Source organism: Desmodus rotundus, chromosome 2 (assembly GCF_022682495.2).
Source record: "Desmodus rotundus isolate HL8 chromosome 2, HLdesRot8A.1, whole genome shotgun sequence".
NCBI classification, from domain to species: Eukaryota; Metazoa; Chordata; class Mammalia; order Chiroptera; family Phyllostomidae; genus Desmodus; species Desmodus rotundus.
Window position 1 is genome coordinate 101,693,185 of NC_071388.1, and position 23,070 is coordinate 101,716,254.

A 23,070-nucleotide genomic window follows, 5' to 3' on the forward strand; every position below is an offset into this window, starting at 1 on the left:
CTGAGAAGACATGGGACCGCTAAGAGTAAGTCATGTTACTTTACTTTTCAGATTTATGGTCTCTGGGATTAGTTAACAAGCCTTGCTTTCCTCATGTCCTCCCCAAATTGACTGAGCATCAAAGTACAGAAATCCAGAGATCACAATGTACACTTCCTGTGAACCCTGCTTTTGCCAAATCAGTATATAAAGGGAAGGGATATTTATTTCAAAATCAATTAATCATAACAAAATATCCAACACAACTGCGTCTCTTACCTGGTTTCACAATACTACTCTACCAAACCATGGCAAGCAGTTTGGTTATTTTTCAAATGACTGAAAGTCTACCTACCAGTTACAAAGTATCGTTTAGTCTAAGCAATCCTTTTTAAAAGTCAAGTTAAACTGTATAGAATGCTGCAGGCTGTAGAGGAATAAATTCAATGATTAAGCTACCAAGCACATGTTACCTATTTATAACATTACAAAGAAATAAAAAGAAATAAAAACCAGCCTCTGAGCAACCAAAAGAGCTATCACAAGGATAAAGTTCTTACCTTTTCATAGAATCTCCTTTCTTTCCTCTCTAAAAGCCACTTTACCTCTTGGTTAGATTGTTTTGAGGCTCAAGCAACTTAGAAGCAGTCAATAAAAAGCAGGAAGTTGAGCAAGTAGTTTGATACCAGCAGTAAAACCTGACAGGAAAGAAGACAAACTGCAGTAAAAATAGGCAGAAGAACCCCAAAAATCAGGGTGGCCAAAGGCTATTTAGTATTGGTGGAAACGATCCTATATCCCATTGCAGGGCCCAGCACAGCCAAGTTCTGACAGGATAGCGTAACAATTGATATTAGTAATAACCTTGAATCATTACTGTATTCTACATTAGAAAGCAAGGAACTCAGTAATGCTTTTGGAAAGCTATTCACCAAAGAAAAAAATGTTTGAAATTATCCATAATTTAAAGGAACATCCAAGAAAATCAAGCCGTGTATTAATTTCCTACAGGATCTGGACGGCTAAGGCTTTACTCACAATGTATGCTTTCTACTTATGCCACACAAATTCTGATTAATGGAGAAAGCGTAACATTTCTATAATCTCTAATAAATAAGAGAGATGGCAATTAAGCCAGATTTGAAAATGCAGGAACTGTGAGCTCTGTAGGAGACCGTGTCTTTCACTGCATAACCCCAATACCTAGCACACAGGAAACTAAGTAAGTATTTGTTGGATGGATGGGCAGATGGACTAAAAATAGAATTACAATTTGCAGGCTTATGGCTAATGCCATTCAGGTCATAATTCAGTCTTTTGTTTGTGAAATCTCAGGATAGAGAAAACCATTAGGTGTGATTGCTCCCCATCACTACCAGAACCTTACAGACCAGCAAAGTAAGTGAATATCTGAATGAAAGAGTTTCTTGGGAGCTTCGTAAAGAGAGGACTCTTCAGGAACCATTGTCTGAAATGGTCATTTTTTAACCTGAAAATTTCCAAGGGTTCTTTTTAACTCTAATTGTTCTCATCCTTGCAAAGTTGCAATTAAGTGCTATTTAACAGAGAAACGTGCTCCTCACACTTCTAGTGTGGAGCTCAGGTTATCTGCCTGTACTCCAGGGAGGGAGGGAAAGGGTGAGGGAGATGGGGAGGTGGGGCGGCAGAGGGACTGAGGTCGACACTACCCCGATAACCCAATTAGCTGAGTCACTAGAAAATTAGTACTTAGACCAAGGGTGATATGGTATTGATTCTTTTAAACGGTGTCACTTTGAAAAATGACAACCAAGATTAGTTGTGTGTGTGTGTGTGTGTGTGTGTCTTTCTCAAGGACCTTTGTCTATACAGATACTTAATGGAGAAATTCGCAAGCACCAAAATTTCTATAAACAATTCAATATATTTAACACAAATTGGAGGTTCAAATAGAATGATACTTCATTTTTACCCTACATCTCTTTTCTACAGAACTAAATATAAAGATCATGAAACTTACTACACAAGAATGAAATCAAGTTTTATTGTGTATTGATCAGCATTCCAGGAGCACTCAGATACGATAAGACAATATATCCCACAAACAGGTCCCCAAACAGATAGTTGTGTTAGTGCAGTCTCTCTCCCCACTTTGACTAACCTACAGCTTGTAATTCAGGAAAATCATTTATTTTGTTTGCCTTGATTATTGGATTTTCAGCTTTGGTGAGGACAGCTGTTTGTTCAAAAAATTCATCACTCTCGATTTAATCTGAACTTTACTTTTTCCTTTTGAGTTATGTGGAGATACAGTCTTATATGTGTCTGAGCAATAACATTTTTATAAAATCTCTGCTGTCAGACTCAGAGGATCTTCTTCACTGTTAAGTACAACCATCTCCATTTACAAATAAGAGACAGTGAGATCCAGAGAGGAGCCAGTGACTTGCCCAATGTGTGACCACTGCCCCCCCTTAAAGATTAGGCACAGATTGCAGGTGTGTGGTCTCCCATGTCAGTGCTCCTTCCTGGTCCCTCACTCCGTAGACCACCACTGGGACTGCCACATCTGATTGGTTTGGTTCGTCAGCTTCCATGTGGATCCCCACATTTGAAGAACACTTCAACCCCTTTCTGCCATAGGTGTGTCCTCCAAGTCCCGCACCCTCCCATTAGCTATCTGAAATAAGTCAGTTTTCAGCAAGACCTGCCAGGGCTAGATATTTCTCCTGCACACTCCCTGCCTCCAGGCCTGGCATTCCTGGCTTGGTAGTCGCAGGCCCATGGCTGAGGGAGCAGGGCCAGAGCTCTGTGGGGCTAAGCTGGGAGCACTGGCCAGGCCAGGATCAGCCTGCTAGTGTAGCAGGTGGCCAGGGTCAGCCAGCAGCAGAGGGTTGTGTGTAGCAGGGGCTGAAGACAAAGTGGAGGAAGTGAAGGGAAAGGCAGGTCCACATTTTTGTCATCTTCTCAGATTTCATTCTTGGGCCTGTGCTAGTTTGGAGAGGGAGCTGGTACCTTGGGGTGAGTCAAACCCAGCCTCTGCCCTCTGAGCTCCAGGAATTAGTAAGGTATCTATGATAAGACCAGAGGCAAGAACAAATGTAGTTCAAAGAAGCAAAGGAAATAGCCTCAGTTGGACTAATAGGAAAGGCTACAGAGGAGAAGGCATTCAAGATGGAATTTAAATAAGAGGATATTTTTAGCCAGAGATGGCTCCCTCAGTAAGGGAGGACAGTTTGAACATAGGCCCTCCAAGAGAGGAGAGTGGGGACTAGCAGGGAGGCTGTAAAAGGTAATGGAAAGAGCTTGAGGGTGAGTCTCAACCCTGGGTCAGTATGGGGAGAGGACCAGCTGTCACACCCCCTCTTAGATGGTCTTGTCACATCTGTGTCTGAGATTGAGGCAGAGGAAAGGAGAGGTGGTGGGTAGAGGCAGTAAGAATCAGAGATGTATATGGGGGATACGACAAAAAAGAAGGAAGGAGAGAGACAGAGTAAGGTTGGAAAGTAGGATAAAATACCTGGATAAGGAGAAGGAAGAGAAGTGGGTGGCTAATAAGGGGAAAGGAGCGATGGGGAGGGAGAGAGGAGACAGAGGCAGTAATGGTAGAGGAGATAGATAGATGGAAGGAAGGAAAGGAGGAAGAGAGGGAAGGAGAGAGAAAGGAAGTTGCTGAGGGGGTATTTAGGAGAGAAGGGAGAGAGAAATGGATAAGGACCAAGCCTTCCCTGGGCTACCATCCTATTGCAGTTAGGAGAACCAGCAAGGTATTTTTCAAACATTTTTTGATGTGAACCACAGGAAAAAATTATACATTATGTCTTGATATATTATATATTATAGGGAATTAAGTTTTTTCAAAATAACACCCTCACTCTGTATGATGCATGCTGATACTTTAGGTTAGGTTCTGTTTTTCCTCCCCCCGCCCTTCCTCCTTTTTTAATGCTGAGTTACACCCGATGTATTGATTTTATAACCCCTTGAAACACTGTGGGTCAGTCTACAGCTGCAAGGCAAGGAGCTGGCTCCACCAGGTGCTGAGACAAAGGATGTGCAACCCACAGCACGTTGGCAGGGCCGCACTGCTGGCCACTGCTGCTGCAGAGTACAGTATATAAAAGCCTGGGGTCAGGGGTGGGGGGAATCCTTTAAAGATAATCTAGTTCTTCTCTACTCCCTTGTTTTATAGAAACTGGAGCTTATAAAGGTTTGTGACCTTCCCAAACCAATTAGTAGCACAGCCAAAGAATTCAGGTCTTTTCAACTCCCTATTACAACACAGTCATTTTCTTTGTGTTCAAATATCAAGGACAGAAGAAAGGGAAGACCTGTTATGATTTTTTGTGGGCCCTAAACCCATACTTGAGGGATAACTGCAGGCCTTACACAACCCATCAGAAAGGCTGTATAAAAATTTAGCTCTGGTTTTGTTGTTTGGTTTTTTAAATATTCTGTCAAATTTGTTACTGGTTATAGATATTGGGGAATACCCAAGTCAAGACCAGCTCTAAACACTTTTTGGATGTGTCAAAGTAATGTTAATATTAGTTATCACGAACTGCTTACTATCTATTCCTAGTTGCTGGCAGCACATTAATGGATGTGTATAACATTAAATGTGAGGTTAATTTTTATATTTTATTTTGACATTAAACTTGTGATATATCTCTGCACATACTTCTTGATTCATCTGGTCACACAAGTTAAACAAAATTAGGACATATTAGCAAAACCTATTCAACAGGTAGAAGTGCAGGAAGGTAAACTGCTGCTTGGGGTTGGAGGCTGAGGTTGAAGAATATGATGAGTAGGAGTCCAGCCCTGCACACCTTTCCCCTTCCTCTCTAACCTAGGCTGAAGTTCCTGGTGTGCAATGGAAAGACAGAGCTGGTGATTCTCACCGCTCAGCCTGGGTGATCCTGTGCTGAAGCTACTGCATGAATAATCCCACACCTTCCCTGGTGTGCATGTCACTCTCCACTTATTTAGGAGCTGCTCCAATATGCTGACCACTCGTCCTAGCCCCTACAATCTGGAGCCTCTTAAAGGCTAGACTCTGAATCTCTCTGGTCACTGGGGGTTTTTTTAGAAATGATCTCTACCTATACCTGTATGAAAGCAGTATCCCAGCCCTGCTTTGACAGAAGGCAATGTCCTGGACTTCCTGCAAAAAAAATGAGCCTGATGCCTTTCTCACCTGACCTCCAATTTTATGTATCCTTCTCATTGTTCTTTTCCCCTTTGCCACAGCCCCCACCCTCATTCCCCTTCTCACCACCTCCAGCATTCCAACAAGTGCATTTGTGCAAGAGCACACACACATATACACACACACACAAGGTCATCAAATATATTCACGTAGATTGCATCCTTGATGTAAAGGTCTCTCTGCTGGACCTGGTTGTAAGTCCCTCGGAGAGGGATGCAATTCTCCAGTGCACTGAGACTATAGGCCAGGTTTATCTTTGGAAAGAACAAAATCAAAACTACTCAGGGTACATTTGAGATGGTGCTGTTTCCATAGTACTCTTTTTCTCTCTCTCGTTTTTTATTGTTGTTCAAGTACAGTTGTCTCCATTTTCTCCCCACCACCCCCCCACACACCAGGCAATCCCACCTCCTACCCTCGATCCTACCCTCCTTTAGTTTGTCCACGTGCCCTTTATACATGTTCCTTGACAACCCTTCCCCTTTCCCCCCCACTATCCCCTCCTACCTTCCCTCTGGTCACTGTCAGTTTGTTCTTTATTTCAATGTCTCCGGTTATATTTTGCTTGCTTGTTTGTTTTGTTTATTAGGTTCCACTTATATGTGAGATCATATGGTATTTGTCATTCACCGCCTAGCTTATTTCACTTAGCATAATGCTCTCCAGATCCATCCATGCTGTCGCAAAGGGTAGGGGCTCCTTCTTTCTTTCTGTTGTGTAGTATTCCATAGTGTAAAAGTACAATAGTTTTTTGATCCACTCATTTACTGATGAGCACTTGGGTTCTTCCAGCACTTGGCTATTGTAAATTGTGCTGCTGTGAACATTGGGATGCACAGTTCTTTTGAATTGGTGTTTCAGGGTTCTTAGGGTATATTCCTAGCAGTTGAATTGCTGGGTAAAAAGTCAGTTCCATTTCTAGTTTTCTGAGGAAATTCCATACTGTTTTCCACAGTGGCTGCACCAGTCTGCATTCGCACCAACAGTGCACTAGGGTTCCTTTTCTCCATATCCTCATCAGCACTTGTTGTTTGTTGATTTGGTTATGATGGCCATTCTGACCAGTGTGAAGTGGTATCTCACTGTGGTTTTAATTTGCATCTCTCTGATGGCTAGTGATACTGAGCATCTTTTCATAAGTCTCTGGGCCCTCTGTGTGTCCTCCTTGGAGAAGTGTCTCTTCAGGTCCTTTGCCCGTTTTTTAATTGGTTTGTTTGTCTTCCTGGAGTGGAGTCATGTGAGTTCTTTATGTATTTTGGAGATCAAACCCTTGTCTGAGGTATCATGTTCTTTCTTTTTTAAAATTAAATTTATTTTTTATTTTTATTTTTTTTCACAATTCTTTATTTTTTATTTCAATATCAATACATTTTTAAACATCAGTAGCAGACACTCATTTTTATCAAATGCCTGTTGGCATTCAAGAAGATAATACATTTTTTCCTAATTTTCTAATGTGAAACATTCCTTTTTATTATTTATTTATTTATTTTTATTCAGTTACAATTGTCTGCATTTTCTCCCCTTCCCTCCACCCCACCCCAGCCAGTCCCACCTCCCTCCCCCACCTCTAACCTCCCCCTTGATTTTGTCCTTGTGTCCTTTATAGTAGCTCCTATAGACCCCTCTCCCCACTATCCCCTCCCCACTCCCCTGTGGCTATTGTTACAATGCTCACACAACTCTACTCCAGGAAGACAAACAACCCAATTAAAAAATGGGCAAAGGACTTGAAGAGACAATTCTCCAAGGAAGACATACAGAGGGCCCAGAGACATATGAAAAGATGCTCAGCATCACTAGCCATCAGAGAGATGCAAATTAAAACCACAATGAGGTACCATCTCACACCAGTTAGAGTGGCCAACATAAACAAATCAACAAACAAATGCTGGAGAGGATGCGGAGAAAAGGGAACCCTAGTGCAGTGTTGGTGGGGATGCAAACTGCTGAGGCCACTGTGGAAAACAGTATGGAATTTCCTCAGAAAACTAAAAATGGAACTGCCCTTTGACCCAGCAATTCCGCTGCTGGGATTATACCCTAAGAACCCTGAAACACCAATCCAAAAGGTATCATGTTCTTATAGTACTTAATATAAACCTCAGAAACCTTTTCTGTCAGTTAGTGTTAGATTTCATTTTCCAGGATTCTGTATAAAGCCAGAGGAAAGCATTTTTCTCATGGAGTAATTTCATAATATATTGCATTGTAATAATTTTCTCTTTTTAAAATATATTTTATTGATTACGCTATTACAGTTATCCTGTTTTTTCTCCGCTTTATCCCCTTTGCCCTGTACCATCCCTCCACCAGCATTCCCTGCCCCCTTAGTTCATGTCCATGGGTTGTACATGTAAGTTCTTTGGCCTCTCCATTTCCTATACTATTCTTAACTTGCCCCTGTCCATTTTGTACCTACCATTTATGCTTCTTATTCCCTGTACCTTTTCCCCCATTCTTCCCCCTCCTCCTCCCCACTGATAACCCTCCATGTGTGATCGCCATTTCTGGGATTCTGTTCCTGTTCTCGTCGTTTGCTTAGTTTGTTTTTTTGTTCGCTTGTTTGTTTTTTAGGTTCGGTTGTTGATAGTTATGAGTTTGTTGTCATTTTACTGTTCATACTTTTGATCATCTCCTTTTTCTTAGATAAATCCCTTTAATATTTCATATAATAAGGGATTGGTGATGATGAACTCCTTTGACTTGACCTTATCTGGGAAGCACTTTATCTGCCCTTCCATTCTAAATGATAGCTTTGCTGGATAGAGTAATCTTGGAGGTAGGTCCTTGCCTTTCATGACTTGGAATACTTCTTTCCAGCCCCTTCTTGCCTATAAGATTTCTTTTGAGAAATCAGCTGACAGTCTTATGGGAACTCCTTTGTAGGTAACTCTTTCCTTTTCTCTTGCTGCTTTTAAGATTCTCTCCTTATCTTCAATCTTGGGTAATGTAATTATGATGTGCCTTGGTATATGCTTTCTTCGATCCAGCTTCTTTGGGACTCTCTGAGCTTCTTGGACTTACAGGAAGTCTATTTCTTTTGTCAGATTGGGGAAGTTCTCCATTATTTTTTCAAATAAGTTTTCAATTTCTTGTTCTTCCTCTTCTCCTTCTGGCACCCCTATGATTCGGATGTTGGAACATTTCAAGTTGTCCTGGAGGTTCCTAAACCTCTCCTCATTTTTTTGAATTCTTGTTTATTCATTGCATTCTGGTTGAATGTTTATTTCTTCCTTCTGCTCCAAATTGTTGATTTGAGCCCCGGCTTCCTTCCCTTCATTGTTGGTTCCCTGTATATTTTTCTTTATTTCACTTTGCATAGCCTTTACTTTTTCCTCTATTCTGCGACCATACTCAACCATTTCTGTGAGCCTCTTGGTTACCAGTGTTTTGAGCTCTGCATCTGATAGGTTGGCTGTCTCTTCATCACTTAGTTCTATTTTGGGAGCTTTGATCTGTTCTTCCATTTGGGCCATATCTTTATGTCTTGGTGTGCCTGTTATGTAGTAAGGGGAAAAGCCTTAGGTATTCACCAGGGCAGGGCAAACCACCTAGCTGTGTTGTGGCACTGTGTGTAGGGGAGGGTCTAAGAGGGAACAATGCTGCTTGCTCGGCTCTTGGTTGGCTTTCAGTCACTTCCTCCTCTACCCACAAGCAAATTGGGCCCTTCTGGTGCTGATTCCTGGGTTTGTGTACATTCTGGGATTCTGTGTGTCTCTCCAACGAACTCTCTTGTGAAGCTTGGAGTTTCTCCCACCACTGCAACGCTTACTGGTGTTTACAGTCAGAGGTTTTGAGACTTTATTTCCTTGCACTGGAACCCTGGGTTGTGCTATCTGTCTCATTTCCCAGTTGTTCCTCCCAGTTTATCTGCAAGGGAATGTGAGATCACCTGGTCCACCAGCCAACACCTCTCCCTACTTCAGCTTCTGCCATGCCACGCATCCTCTCCCCACTCCTACCCGTCTCAGTGAATATTTCTTCTTTAAATCCTTGGTCATCGGACTTCCATACAGTTCAATTTTCTGGCAGTTCTGGTTATTTTTTGTTTTTAAATTTGTTGTCCTTATTTTGGTTGTGCGAGGAGGCAAAGCGTATCTACCTATGCCTCCTTCTTGGCTAGAAATCGCATTGTGATAATTTAATAGAGCAGTGACATTGCTTAGATCTTGACATTTCCTTAAAAGTTTACTCATTTCTGAAAGAACCACAGACATTCACACAAATACTTAAGCTACTTGTTTTTCTCATTCTCTCATGATTTATTACATATAATAATTGAAATTGTGAGGACCAAGATACTGCTATAAAACAGCTGAGGTGGAATTCTCCACCATTTATAAGAGAGTTCTGACCTCTTATGCTTTAATTTAAACTTACCATGTCTATTTGATGTAGGTGAAATGATAGTGATCAGACTTACATAATCTATTGTCTTCATAAACTTCAAATTAAAAAGCAAACTAGAGTTTAATATTGCCACTTGTCTTCAACAATTACCTTGAGATTGTAGTAAATATCTTACTCAAAGTTGTGAATTCATATGCCCAACACAAGATAGTTTTTCTAATTCTTAACTTTTTTATGTAAAAATTCAATCATAGTCCTTGCCAGTTTGGTTCAGTTGTTTAGATCATCATCCTGTAAACTGAAAGGTTGCCAGTTCAATCCTTGGCCAGGTCACATACCTAGGTTGCAGGTTCAATCCCTTGCCGAGTCACATGCCTGAGGGAGGCTACCAATTGATGTTTCTCTGTCACATCGATGTTTCTCTCACACGCAGTCCCTTCATCTCTCTTTAAAAGCAACGAAGGAAAACGTCCTCAGGTGAGGATAAAAATATTCAATCATATAGCATCAATGTAGGATTTGCCAACTGGAAGCCCACTGGAATCTAGGGCAGTCACCTACAAATGCTGATCTGTGGACTGGATGCACCAGAATTATTCAGGGAGCTTTTCTAAACAATTCAGATACTCAGATCCTGTCCCCAGGTGGCAGTGCACAGCCAAGTGTGGGGATCAGTAACTAGAGTTTTCCAAGAGGGTTCTGTGAGTAAAAGTCAGATACTCCCTCCAAAAATGTTCCACTCTCAAATTGGTTTGGGAAGCATTGCACACTATATCACTTCAGAGACTTATAGGGTACCTGATCATACTGGGTTGGCCAAGAAGTCCATATGGATTTTTCTGTAAAATTAAAGCCACATTTCTCATTTTCACCAATAACTTAATTGACTTGGATATTTTGGGTATGTTGGCTATCACCTGCATGGTATAACATTGACTGTTCTCAATTAATGTCTTGATTTGATTGCTATCAACTTCAACTGGTCCACCCAACCGTGGAGCATTGTCTAGTGAGAAATCTCCAGCACAAAACTTCACATACCACCTTTGACACATTCAGTCAGTCACAGCACCTTCTCCATGCACAGCATACATCTTTTTTTCCTTTCTTGAAATAGTAAAACACAAGTATGCCAAAAATGTTGTGTATTTTTCATCTCCAATATTAAAATGGATTCACAAAAATTGAAATGGATTCACAAAAATTCACCAATTTTGATTTTTTTTAATGCACACTGATATGACAGCTGCCACAATACAGTCTAACAAAACACTTTTGAATAAAGTTAAAGGCAAATAAGTGCTACTAGAGCCATCTTATGGGAAAAACCCTTCGAAGTTTTTGGCCAACCCAATATTATAGGATTTTGGAAGTCCTACAGTAAAGAAGCCAGCTTACCCCAGGATTTCCCAAATTTAAATGATATGTCACTTTGGAATCTAATTTTTGCATTAATACTGAATCAAGATTTTCCTAGGTTATGGTTGCAGGGGTGTCCAACCTTTTGGCATCTCTGGGCCACACTAGAAGCAGAAGACTTGTCTTGCTTGGGCTGCACATTAAATACACAAGCACTAACGAAAACTGATGAGCAAAAAAAGGTATTAAGTAAATTTACTATTTTGTGTTAGGCCTCATTCATAGCCATCCTGGGCTGCATGCGGTCCGTGGGTTGCAGGTTTTTAACAGAGGCTTAGTAAGGAGAGCTCCTGAACTTTGTCTCTGTGAGTGAGGGAGAGTGTGAGATACATATGTTTATCAGCATATGGTTTCATTAAGATTGAGAAGCACTGATCCTGAAGAACTGATGTTTATTCAGTGCCTACTGTTTACCAGGTACTGGAGGTGGTTCTTTAGCTATGTGAATTTATTAAATTCTCACAACAACTCCACAAGGGAATTACTTAAAGACAAGAAAATGAAGCCTTGGAAGACCCTCCCTCACAACTGTGACTAACTGTGAAGTCTGGTTCTTTAACTCCTGCTTGGTTGTGGGAAAAGGAAAGTGAGACATGGAATCAGTAGAAGGGTGAACTAGTGGCGGTTGCTGTTAAAACCTACATTTTCCAGAAAGGTATTAATTGAAGAAGTAATATTCTATGCATTTAATTGATTTTATAGTGCTTCCATTTTTGAGGATTTTCAAACTGAGCATTCTCCTTGAGGTTTTTGATAGTTGCTATCACAAAAAGCCAAGGTATTGCTCTATTTAAATTTCCAGGATTTTAAATAAACTTGCTTGCACTGTTTTCAGCATCTAGAACAATTATCAATTCTGTGGTTACAATTACCACTGTGTGTTTAAAATTAACCTTAAGTAACCAGCAAACTGACCATGGGTCATAAGTCAAGCAAAGAAGAAAATTTTCCAAGTTTATTATGGGTATCCTTGCAACTTCTAAAACAAAAATATATACAAATGATGTATTATAGAATTGTGTACTTGAAACATATCATCGTATTAGCCAATGTCACTCAAATAAGTTTTTTTAAAAATAGGAAAAAATCAACAACAAAACAAGAGCAAAAAAATTCCATTCAATTCATAGACTACACCTTAAATTAGTTACTACAGTTGCTTCCGAGGAGGGGCTAGGAAGACAAATGGTTTGTTTTCTATCATGTACATCTGTGACTTACAAAAAAGTTAAACATTATAAAAGATACAAGTACCACAAAAATACAATTTTCTATTCTGTGTGGAATGCCATGATCCAGGTTGTTTTACCATTTAGTTGCTCACTCTCAGAGGATAATGGCTTACACACCATGAAAGACAGAGTTTAGGGGGCTGGAGTGAGATCCTGAGAGTGGGGAAGTGGAGTCTCTCAAAAGTGTTTATCCTAAAGCCCAGGGCCTCCAGGTGCTCCCCTTTCCCCTCTTTCTCTCTTATTCCAAGCTCTCTCGTCCCCCCATGTTCTCCTTTATCTCCAGCAGTTTGTTTTCTGTCACCAGTCCTTGTCCTAAAATAGTTCCTCAGATTTTCTGTCCCCACTTGCCAAGTCACTACAACCCCCCACCCCCAGGCCCTGTTCAGTCCATCATGGCTCAGACTGGATTTCCATTCATTGTCTTTCCTGAGATTAATACTGAAGGCCAATATGAGAAATGACCATGTAAAGAAGCTCTCAACACTTTCTGAACAACTGTGAGGCTATTATACATTATATTATGTAGTGTTACTCATGGAAAAGAGCCACATAATAAGTGTCTTTTAGAATTCAGTTTCAAGTATAAAAATACATATTAAAATAGATTAATATTATACTAAAATGGTAACATATTATTATGGAAATTTTCCAGAATTAACATATTATATATACAGCAATGAGGCAGATTTCTTCTCTCTAGAACAAAAAAGGATTTTTCCCTTTTAGTGTTGAAAAAGGTTTAATCCTCAATTATATTTTTCCTGTTTATATTTTGGAAGTTGTATTAAATACATGCATGTCCCCTACAGTTTTTCTTAAAGTGGTAGTAAATAGGAGTTTTTTTAATTTTCCAGGATTATTGATTTTTGAGCTGTGCATATTTGCATTTCAAAAGCTCAGATTGCATTATATTCCATGATTCAGATCAGGATACTCTAGGGGAAAGATGATTATCATCAAATGGGTACTGCTAGGAGTCCCCAAAATTTTTGTGAGAGTTTTGTCATTACAAAATACCAATTTGTTGTAAATTGCAGATAGATAAAAATATCATCTATGATCCCACCAATCATTATTAGCATTTTGGTTTTCCAAATATGACTTGCCAAATATTTTTAAATCACACATACATATTTTTTAAACCAAAACAAACATTTTTCTGTGTCATTGAAAGGAGAACACAGTGACACACACACAGAACCCATAACCAATTGTACTTGTGAGAGACGGCCAGAATGCTTGGGAAATAGGAGCCAGGTAGAATAAATCAAATCAATGAAATTAATTTTTCCAATGGTAGAGGTAAGTTGTAAAATAATTCAGAACTGCTTTATATCATTTCATTTAATTTTTTGAATCAAAATTAAATATAAAGCATATGTTGAGAAGTCCTACCCGCCTCTATCTCACCCCATTCCTTCACTTGATTTCCTATGTTAAAAAGTTTTCTTCTTTAAACCATTTTATTGAAGTATGATTGACACGTAGAAAGCTATACACATTTAACATATACAACTTGATGAGTTTGGGGTAAGTGTACCCCATGAAATCATCACTACCATCAAGGCAATAGGCATATCTGTCACCTCCCAAAGCTTTCTCCTGTTGTTATTATTAGGAAAACATTTAACATAATGTCTATATCTTAGCACATTTTTAGCATACAATATAGTATTGTTAACTATAGGTATAATGCTATATACTAGATATCCAGAACTTTCCTTGACTAACTGAAATTATGCCCTTTAACCATTAGTTTCTTGGGTTGGAAAAAAGAATATATATTTCCTTCTTAGACAAAAGGCAGCATGGTATATACATTCTTCCAGATCTTTCTCTTTTCACTTAATATCCTTCCCTGGAGATCTTCCATATGTGAATGTAGAAAGCTTTGTCTTTTTCTTATAGGTATGTAATATTCAGTTCTGTGGATACACCATAGTTTACTTGGTCGTCTACACACCATCTTTTGCCATCATAAACAGTGCCATAGCGAATACGCACCTATGTACATCACCTCATATGTGTGTGAATACAACTTTAACTTTCCAGGATTAAAATTGCAGAGACAAAATCTTGACAGAAATTGTCAAATTGTCCTTTGTAAAGATCATGCCATCATTCATTTCCATCAGAATGTAACACCACAGCCTCATAATTATTTATTTGAAAAATTTTGTGTGATTTTTGAAAAGTTAACTCCACTCCAATGATGCCAGCTTATTAGAGCTCATATTTTCTGAGCTCAAACAAATTGTTTAATATATTAATTTGAATCAGTATAATCAACTCTTTATTATTTACTAACACAGAAAGGAGCCACGGCACAGATATCCGCAATAGCAGATAATTCCATAGTAATTCAATTCAACTTTGAAATGTATTGTAACTTTTTCTCCACTAAATTCTTTTTTTCTATTGATGTCTACATTAGGAAACATTGATGCATAATTTTTGGTGGAAAAAGAAGGCCAAGAATTAGAAAAAAGTTATGTAGGATTAAATATTTTTCCACTTTTACCTCGGATTATAGATGATATTCATTTGTTCTTTTTGATATTTACATCTATATTTTTTAATGTTACAATGTGTTCATATCACTTGTATTCAAAATAGGTTTGTAGTTGCTATTAAAAGGCCCAAAACAAGTATAATAATTTTATAATAATTCATTATTTTTAGCCTGAGAAGTATAAGGCCCTAAGGGAAACTATATTATTTTAAGTAGCACTAATTAATCAATTAATAAACATTTTAATGAAATTAGTTCCAACGTATTTAAAACTGCTCTTTGCCATGTTATCACTGAGTGGAAAGGCCAAGTGTAAGTAATGGAGCATCTACGAGTTTGTGCTGGCCTGAGCATAATCCTCTGAGGGGAGAGGGTAGCCGTACAGAGATGTCTGATTCAGCCTTTCTCTCCCTTGCAGCATCTTCCTCAAAGAGCTGGAGAAGTACGAGCAGCTGCCTGAGGACGTGGGACACTGCTTTGTTACCTGGGTAACCGACCCGAAATCCTGTTTCTCCCATACTCCCAATGCTTTCCAGAGGAGCAGATGAGATGGCATCACTTTTCAGTGCCTGATCTGAGAATTGGTGTCACTGAAATTCTAACATAGGACCAGGGACTGTAGAAAAGGGCCAGGAGTAGATCTGAGAGAGGCAGTGCCTCCCTGAGGAGCAGCCCCCTCCTTGGGGAAAGCCCCAGACAGTGTGTCCAAGTGCCATGTTAAGTTGTGTAAGTACTTCCCAAAATCCAAGTATCAGGAGATTCAAACAAGACCACCACCCTTGATAGAGAACTACTCTAGTTCCATCCACTATTTTTGTTGGTTTTGATCAGGTTTTTTTGTTTGCTTGTTTGTTTAACTGGATGAGGATTAAGGAAGTAGAACTTTGGGAATACATCAAACCACCAAACCCTTGATTACATGTTCTTCCTTAAAAGAGAACACACTCTTTGGGTGTCCATCTTAATTCTGACCTACAAGATGACTGTCTAGTCGTTTCCTTTCTAGGTGCTATTGTCATGGGCCAAGTAAATGAGCTGAATGTACCAGGTTCTAATTATGTAAATGGAAATATTAGTCTCCATTAGCATCTCCACATCACATTATTCTGAGCTAAGGTTTGTGGTATGAGTGCAAAGGTCTCCAGAGAAGGTCATGTAAAATGCTAGGTGCCACGAAACATGGAAATTCTTCCCCTGGGTCAGGAGATCTAATATTTAATAATTATTTTCTAATTATAACTTATGCTCAAAATGGGTAAATTACTTTTCAAAATGTCTTCACAATTCAAGAGTTAATGCTCTCAACAGCCTTATGGAATAGTCATGGTTGTGGTTATGTTTTATATTTTATAGATGGAAACATTTCAGATGAGCTGGGAGATTGACAAGTCTACTGACATATCACAGTCAGCTCCACAATTCAAGACCTGAGTTGCTTCCTTTTCATGAAACGTTCACGTTTGCTTCCTGGCATTCTCTCATCACTTAAGGAAGCCTCGGGTTGCTATCTTATCTTGTGCTAATACATTTTCTATCTCTATATACATGAGTACATGCACACTTCACATTAATGCTGATAAACAACGTATGATTCCTTACATTTCTCCAGTGTAGAGGGAAAAAAGATCAACCATTAAATGAAGGGATTTTTAAGATCTTGTTTCATACAATTTGTGGATTTGCCTTGCAATCGGCCATAAGTATGATTTAGCAACATCTGTTAGGGATGCTGAATGCCTCCCAGGTAGTACATGAATCCAGAAATTGGTTTCAGAAAAATCTTGGTGATTGCATAAAATATGCACATTTTGCTAAGGATTATCCCAAGATGACTTTAGCTCTTATAATCTTAACCTATGAGTGTAGTGCAGGAATAAATGGTAGAGAGACTCTGACCAAGAAGCCTGAAGTCAGCTCCCTGGACTCTACCACTGTTTAACAGTTTTCACATCTGTACAATGAGGATGATCATAATGGAGCTCACTGCACAGGGTTCTTGTGAGGATCAAGTGGGTTAATATATATAAAGCACTTAGAAAAGTGCTGGCACAAATGAAACCTGCCACGTATATGGCATTCAGCTGGGCTGCTTTCTCAGATGCGGACGCCCAAATGTTCTGTGAACACCAAAATGGGCAGTAGTTTGCAAATGGGGAAAGTACTTAGTGGACAAAATACACATACCTTTCCCAGTGGAAAGGGTGTGTAGCACCAACCAGAGGGTCCTGAGAGAAATGAGAAATGAATTTTCACCAAGCCATAAGGTTCTTGACTTAAAGTAACAATTTGGTTAGAACTTATTGTTCAGACCCTGCCCCAAAGGGTCCCGTGCTTTCCTGTCCCCTCACCATTGCTTCTGAGAAGTTGGGGCTGATGGCGTAGTCCCTTGACACACCCTACAAGCTGCCCCTAATGAAGACACTTGGAGTGTAAGCAGATCTGGCTCTGAGATCGTACTTCATTTTCATTCCTTGATTTTTGCTTTCAGAGCAGATGCTGTCACTTTTCAAGATGGAATGTACAATAGTAGGTAATCCAAACAAGGGGATAACATCTAAATAAATTCTGTCCAACTTCAGAATACATTATGATATATGAATTGGTTTTGCTAATTCTTCCCAGCACAGACTAGTTTTAAAATGAGCTTACTTTCAGGAAGCTTTCTGGTGCTGTTAGGAGAAAAGCATCCCAAAGTTTGTCTGGGAGCATGCACCAGATAAGCCCAGAACATTTGCCTCAGGCAATCCTGTGGCAGACGGTATCTGAGCATTTAACTATACAGCCCTTGCTGGGCCCGGTAGGCATGGACAGCAGAAGGGAGCCACTAACGGATGCTTATCTATTATTGTCTTTGTTCTTTTTAGGCAGATAAATTTCAGATGTATGTCACCTACTGTAAAAACAAACCTGATTCCAACCAGCTGATTCTGGAGCATGCAGGCACCTTCTTTGATGTAAGCTGTGATTTTCCATTCTTGAGCCATTGAAGCATGTGGAAATGCTTCACCGCCTTGGGATAATGGGTTACTATCCTTTGTTCCTTTCTTTTCTTTACTGGCCATTCCAAACCTCTATCTCATGGATAAAGCATGGAGGAAAACCAAAGCAGTGTTCGTCTTCTGTTTTACTCCATCCCATCTCAAGTGCTATGCCTCCATGCCTCCATGCCTCCATGCCTCCACCCACACCAAGCTAGTCATAAGTCTGTCGTGTATAGGAGCCTACTACGATGCGGGTGTTGATTAAGATGTTTCAGTTCTACCTCATATCCAGCTCCCTCAAATGTAGGGGTCTCAAAGTGTGGTCCGCAGACCAGCCACATCGTCCTCACCTGAGAACTTGTCAGACATGCATATTTTGGATGCTACTGAATCCGAATCTCCAGGCCAGAGCCTGACAGTGTGGGTGTTAAGGAGTCCTCCAGGGGACTCAGGTGCCTACTCGAGTTTGAGAACCACTACTCTAATACAATCATTTCAATGTTGGCTACCATTGGAATCACCTGGGGAGCTTTGAAAACTGCTAATTCTGGGTCCCACCTCTGAGATTCTGTTTTGATTGACCTGGGTTTGGTCTGGGCCTTGAGAGTTTTAAAAGTTTCCACGTTGAGCACTTGTGCAGTAATGGAAGCCAGAAGGAGGGTCAGAGCTGATGGGCCTCGTCAGATCCTTCGGTGTTGAATGAGGATCCAATTCTGTTGGTGAATGATGGTATAAGTCTGTAAGTTCTGGTCCCCAGAGAGTGACCTAAAGTGAAAAGAATCAAATTGGTCACTGCAGGATCCAAGGGAAGAATAAGAGGGAGAGAAGAAATGAGGGGGGCAGGAAGGAAGTTCAGTGAGAGAGACTATAACAGTGATGCCCATTCTGGTAGACATATCCAAAGTGACAAAAACTCGAAGTTCAGCATGTCTACCAGTCTGTCTTTCTGCCCACCTGCTTCCATTCCTTCCATGAATATTTGGAATGTCTACTGGATGCAAGATAGTATGCCAGGCCCTCTGGGGAATACAGACATTTAATTCCAGTTCCATACTCATGTTTACAAAATAAACCTTCTGAGCCTCCTTCTAGCCTGACACTGCCACAACAGAAATAATTCCCCAAGGACCCTATTGCTCAGTGAAGCAATCACACTTGAATGGGAGAAAACCAGGCAAGAAAAAGCATATGCTTTATTAATGGAGCATTAATATGAAAATGGTTATAAGATCCCAAACTGGAAGATTCCAAACTGGAATTTCTGAAAACAGAAAACCCAAGTAAAGTGCTACCTTAACTTGTCATCAGAGTTTATGGAATGTTTTATGCCATTATCTTTGCTTAATAATGTGCTTCCCTGAAAATATTTCTGGATGACTATTCATCAACAGTATCCAGAAGGGTCTTTTTGAAGTTTTAAATGCATTTTGTTCTGTCTTTGACTTTGTATTTTTCTGAACATACATGCCCTTTGCTCTGAGCAAACCTTAGACCGGGGTGGGGAGTGGGGATGGTTTGGGGATGATTCAAGCACATCATATTCAAGTTCACCACCTGCTGTGTGGACCCTCAGTTCCAAACAGACACTGACCAGTACCTGTCTGTGGCCTGGGGGTTGGGGGCCACTGCCTTAGACAATCCTGCTTACTAATCTTTGCTCACCCTGCTCGCTCTGCCTAAAATGGATTGTGACCCCCTCTGTCACACATGCACACGCTCAAACACGTGCAATGTCACCCTTCAGAATTCTTCCTTTACTTTAAAGGTCTGGTGTTGCTTTCTGACTCGATCCTTCCCTTTCTCTATGCATACCTTATTACTCTTAGCATTACTCTCAGCATTTGTAACAATTTGCCTTTTGGCAGGTTAACATTGTACCTTTTTGTTACTTACATCTTCCCCCCATCCCCTCACCGCCCCCCCCCCCCCCCCCCCCCCCGCTGTAAGCCCCTTGAGGTTAGCTAATGGTTTGCCTGGTTCATTTTGGACAGATCACAGTATCTGGTGTTAAACCGTATTTTCCTTTAGTCCCACATTCCTCATATTCCTGTTTCTAGCCAATTTCTGGACTTTGACTGAGAAGTCAGATAGACTCCAAATTTTCCACCCGACCCTCCATTTCCAAAGTAGTGCCTAATTAGCCTCTACATTAGTTGGGAAGGCCAATGGAAGGTAGAACTCCAGTCCAGTAGGAGTTCTCAGAGCTTGTCCTGGAGGTGGGGAGAGGGAGTAGTTAACTCTCCTGATTGTTCCCAAAGCTTTCCAGAAAGCATAATTTCTGCAACTTTTTTCCAACCCATCAGAAGGATTTCCCTAAATTCTGCACTTGGGAACTCTCTGCTTTAGGCCCTCATTCTATAAAACAGATAAGCCCTTAATAAAGGCAGCCCCTTATCACCCATTCTTGTAAAGAGAACACAGAAAACTGAAGACCTGGAAAGTCTCACATATTCACATGGTCCAGAATTTTCCACTCCAGATACGAAAACTGTGAGGCAGTGATGCCTGATGCCGTGTTGATTACTAAGTGTGGTTTGCTGACCTCGCCACTGGAGGCAGCCCCCTTCCTCACTGACCCACAGGCCGCCTTCCCCAAGATGGCGTCTGTCAGAGGGGAGGACTGCCACAGGTACATTATTATTGCACGTGCTGTCTTCCCAAAGCTCCCAAATAAGCTCACTGTTTACTCTGCCAAAGAGAGTCAAGCTGCCAGCTGTCTTGCCCATCATCCTTGAACAAGTCCTGCCACACCTACACACCTCTAGGGAAGAGGCAAGTGAGTGAGAAAATTGCTGCTTTCTGGGATAATTGTCAGGAAACGGAGTAATTTTTTTTACTATTCCCTCTTCTTTATCCTTTTCCACATAGCAAGTCCTAACTTGTTTAACTTTAAATGTTTCTTTTTATTTCTCCTAATGCTTTGTTTTCACTAGTCTTAGCTTAGGCCCACCTTTAAAACCTGTGTGTGTGTGCGTGCGCACACACACACACACATATTCACAGACCTGTGCAACTACCCCACAGTCAATGTTAATGTTAGAATATTTTTATCACTTCATAAAGCAACCCTGCCCTCTCCAGCTACCACCCCCAACCTTATCCTCCCCACCACTCCCCAGCAACCAATGATCTCTCTTCTCGCATGTAAATTTGCCTATTCTGGACAGTTCATAATGGTGGAATTGTGTAATATGTGTTCTGTTGTGACTGACTTGATTTTTCACATAACGTGATGTTGTCAAGGTTCATCTCTATTGTAGCATGTCTTGGTACCTCATTTCTTTTTATGGCCAAGTAGTGTTTTATTGTACAGATATATCACATTCTGTTTTTCTGTTCCTCAGTTGATGGACATTTGAGTTGTGTCCACCTTCTCCATATTATTATTAATAACACTGCTATAAACATTGTGTACGAGTTTATGTGTGGGCATATGTTTTCATTTCTCTTGGGCACACAGGGTGGGGCAAAAGTAGGTTTAGTTATTTATATGGAAAATAATACAGTAATTAATAAATAATAATACAAGGATAAACCGTTTCAAGTATTCATAACTTTAAGCCTACTCTTGCCCCACCCTGTGTCCCTAGGGATGGAATTGCTAGGTCACATGGTAGCTCTATGTCTACACTTAGGCTTTTTCAATAACCTCCTAATCAGTCTGCGTGTCTCTATTTTCCAACCCCCATGTTGCTATTAGACTTAAATTACTCTTCCTGAAACATTGCTTTCAAGTTTTCCTTGCATTAAATATCTACAATCCTTTACATTGAGAAATTCACCAATAAATCCTAATTCTTCATTCTAGCTCAACCTTAGCAATTACCTAAAAGCATCTTGCTTATCTAACTTGCTTATATTTTTCACTTTTTCTAGAATCTAGGTGTGCATCCTCTGTACCTCTCAGACATGGTCCTCATTATCACCTAAATATATAATGATTATTTCCTGTGTATTTTGCTCTATATAGTTTCCCTTTATAGGGAATCATTCTTCCAGCTTCCCACTTCACCACCCCAACCAACCCTCCAAGCCCCAGCCAAAGGCTTCATGTCTGTAAAACCACTCATGGGGCCAGTGACTCTTCTCTGGTCTCTCTGGCTATAACCAGTGAGAATACTTACAGTTATCCTTCGTTGCTGTCTATTTCATGTGTGTGAGTATTATCAGCTAGCTAGAATGTAAGGTTCTTGAAGGAAGAGACTAAAATTTACCCTCCCCTCACTGTCGTTACACCTAGACCTTGGGGGATGGGAGATCATTTTGGAGGTAGGTTAGAGAGTGGATTAAAATGAGAGACTAGAGGCACAAACAGCAGTTGGAGGCCACAGTCATAGCCTGGGCATGAATGATATGGGTGGTGTGGGTGAAAATAGACAGGAAAGACTTGTCTTCCCCAGTTGTCAGGGGTGACAGAAGGAAAACAACTGAAAATGACTGCATGGTTTCCAACTCAACAGACCTGAAGAATGAAGGAGGTACCATTGATCACAATGAAAAAGTTGTAAGAAGGAAATGGTGATTCTAAGTCGGGATGCATTAAATTTGAAGAGAGGAGGAATGGGAAATAAGATGTATCCTTGTGCAGTTTTAAGAAGGAGACCACAGGCAGATAAATACGCAGGAACCATCAACAGAAATCAGAGGCTTACTCTCTGCCTTCCCTTTATTCTCATCTTCCTTTTTATTCCCCTTTCATTTCCTCCATTCTGGGTTTATTTCCTTTCACTTCTTCTTCTTCACCTCTCCTTTACCCTCCTGTCCAATATTTACCTTATCACTTTCTTTTTCTACCTTTGTGTTTCTCTATTTCTTCTTAATTTCCATTTGTTTCACAAATCTGCTCTCTTTCCCTAAAGCTCCTCCCCTTTTGCCATCTTTCTGTTTTCTCTCTATTGATTATTTACACATGCACCTTAGTCTTCTGCATGTCTCTTTCTGCTTCCCTCTCCCCATCAACGAACAGTTTCTCATAATCATCTACCCTTTTTTCTGTTGTCCTCTCTTCTCACCCCTCCTGCCTCCTCCTAGAACACACGTGCACGCATGCTCCTCCGTGTCTTACGGTGCTGTTTCATCCTGCAGGAGATACAGCAGCGGCATGGTCTGGCCAACTCCATCTCTTCCTACCTAATCAAACCTGTCCAGAGGATCACCAAGTACCAGCTGCTCCTGAAGGTACCTCCCCTCCCCTCTGTGTCACCCTCTAACACACAAGTGCTGGGGCCAGGGAGTCCCAGCTTTGTCTGAGGGTGGAAAAGCTTCCACCTAAAGACCTTTCCTCTACCTAGAGCATAACTTCAGAGATGAGCCCGTGTGGGCATTGCTGGCTCCAGACTGCATGTCCTATCCTGTGAAATTCCAGGTCTCATTCTTTGGGAGCAGGAACAGGTTATGACTACT

General features: G+C 40.5%; 1 protein-coding gene across 18 annotated transcripts in view; it reads left to right on the plus strand.

Moving 5' to 3' along the window:
• Nucleotides 1-23,070, plus strand: part of KALRN (kalirin RhoGEF kinase) — an 838,419-nt gene that overhangs the window by 592,364 nt on the left and 222,985 nt on the right. For all 18 annotated transcript variants that reach the window (XM_053918456.2, XM_053918443.2, XM_053918448.2 and 15 more), the window contains 3 exons: nucleotides 15,105-15,174; nucleotides 17,551-17,640; nucleotides 22,753-22,845. In XM_053918456.2, coding sequence (XP_053774431.1) covers nucleotides 15,105-15,174; nucleotides 17,551-17,640; nucleotides 22,753-22,845 — 253 coding nt within the window. The remainder of the gene's footprint in view (nucleotides 1-15,104; nucleotides 15,175-17,550; nucleotides 17,641-22,752; nucleotides 22,846-23,070) is intronic.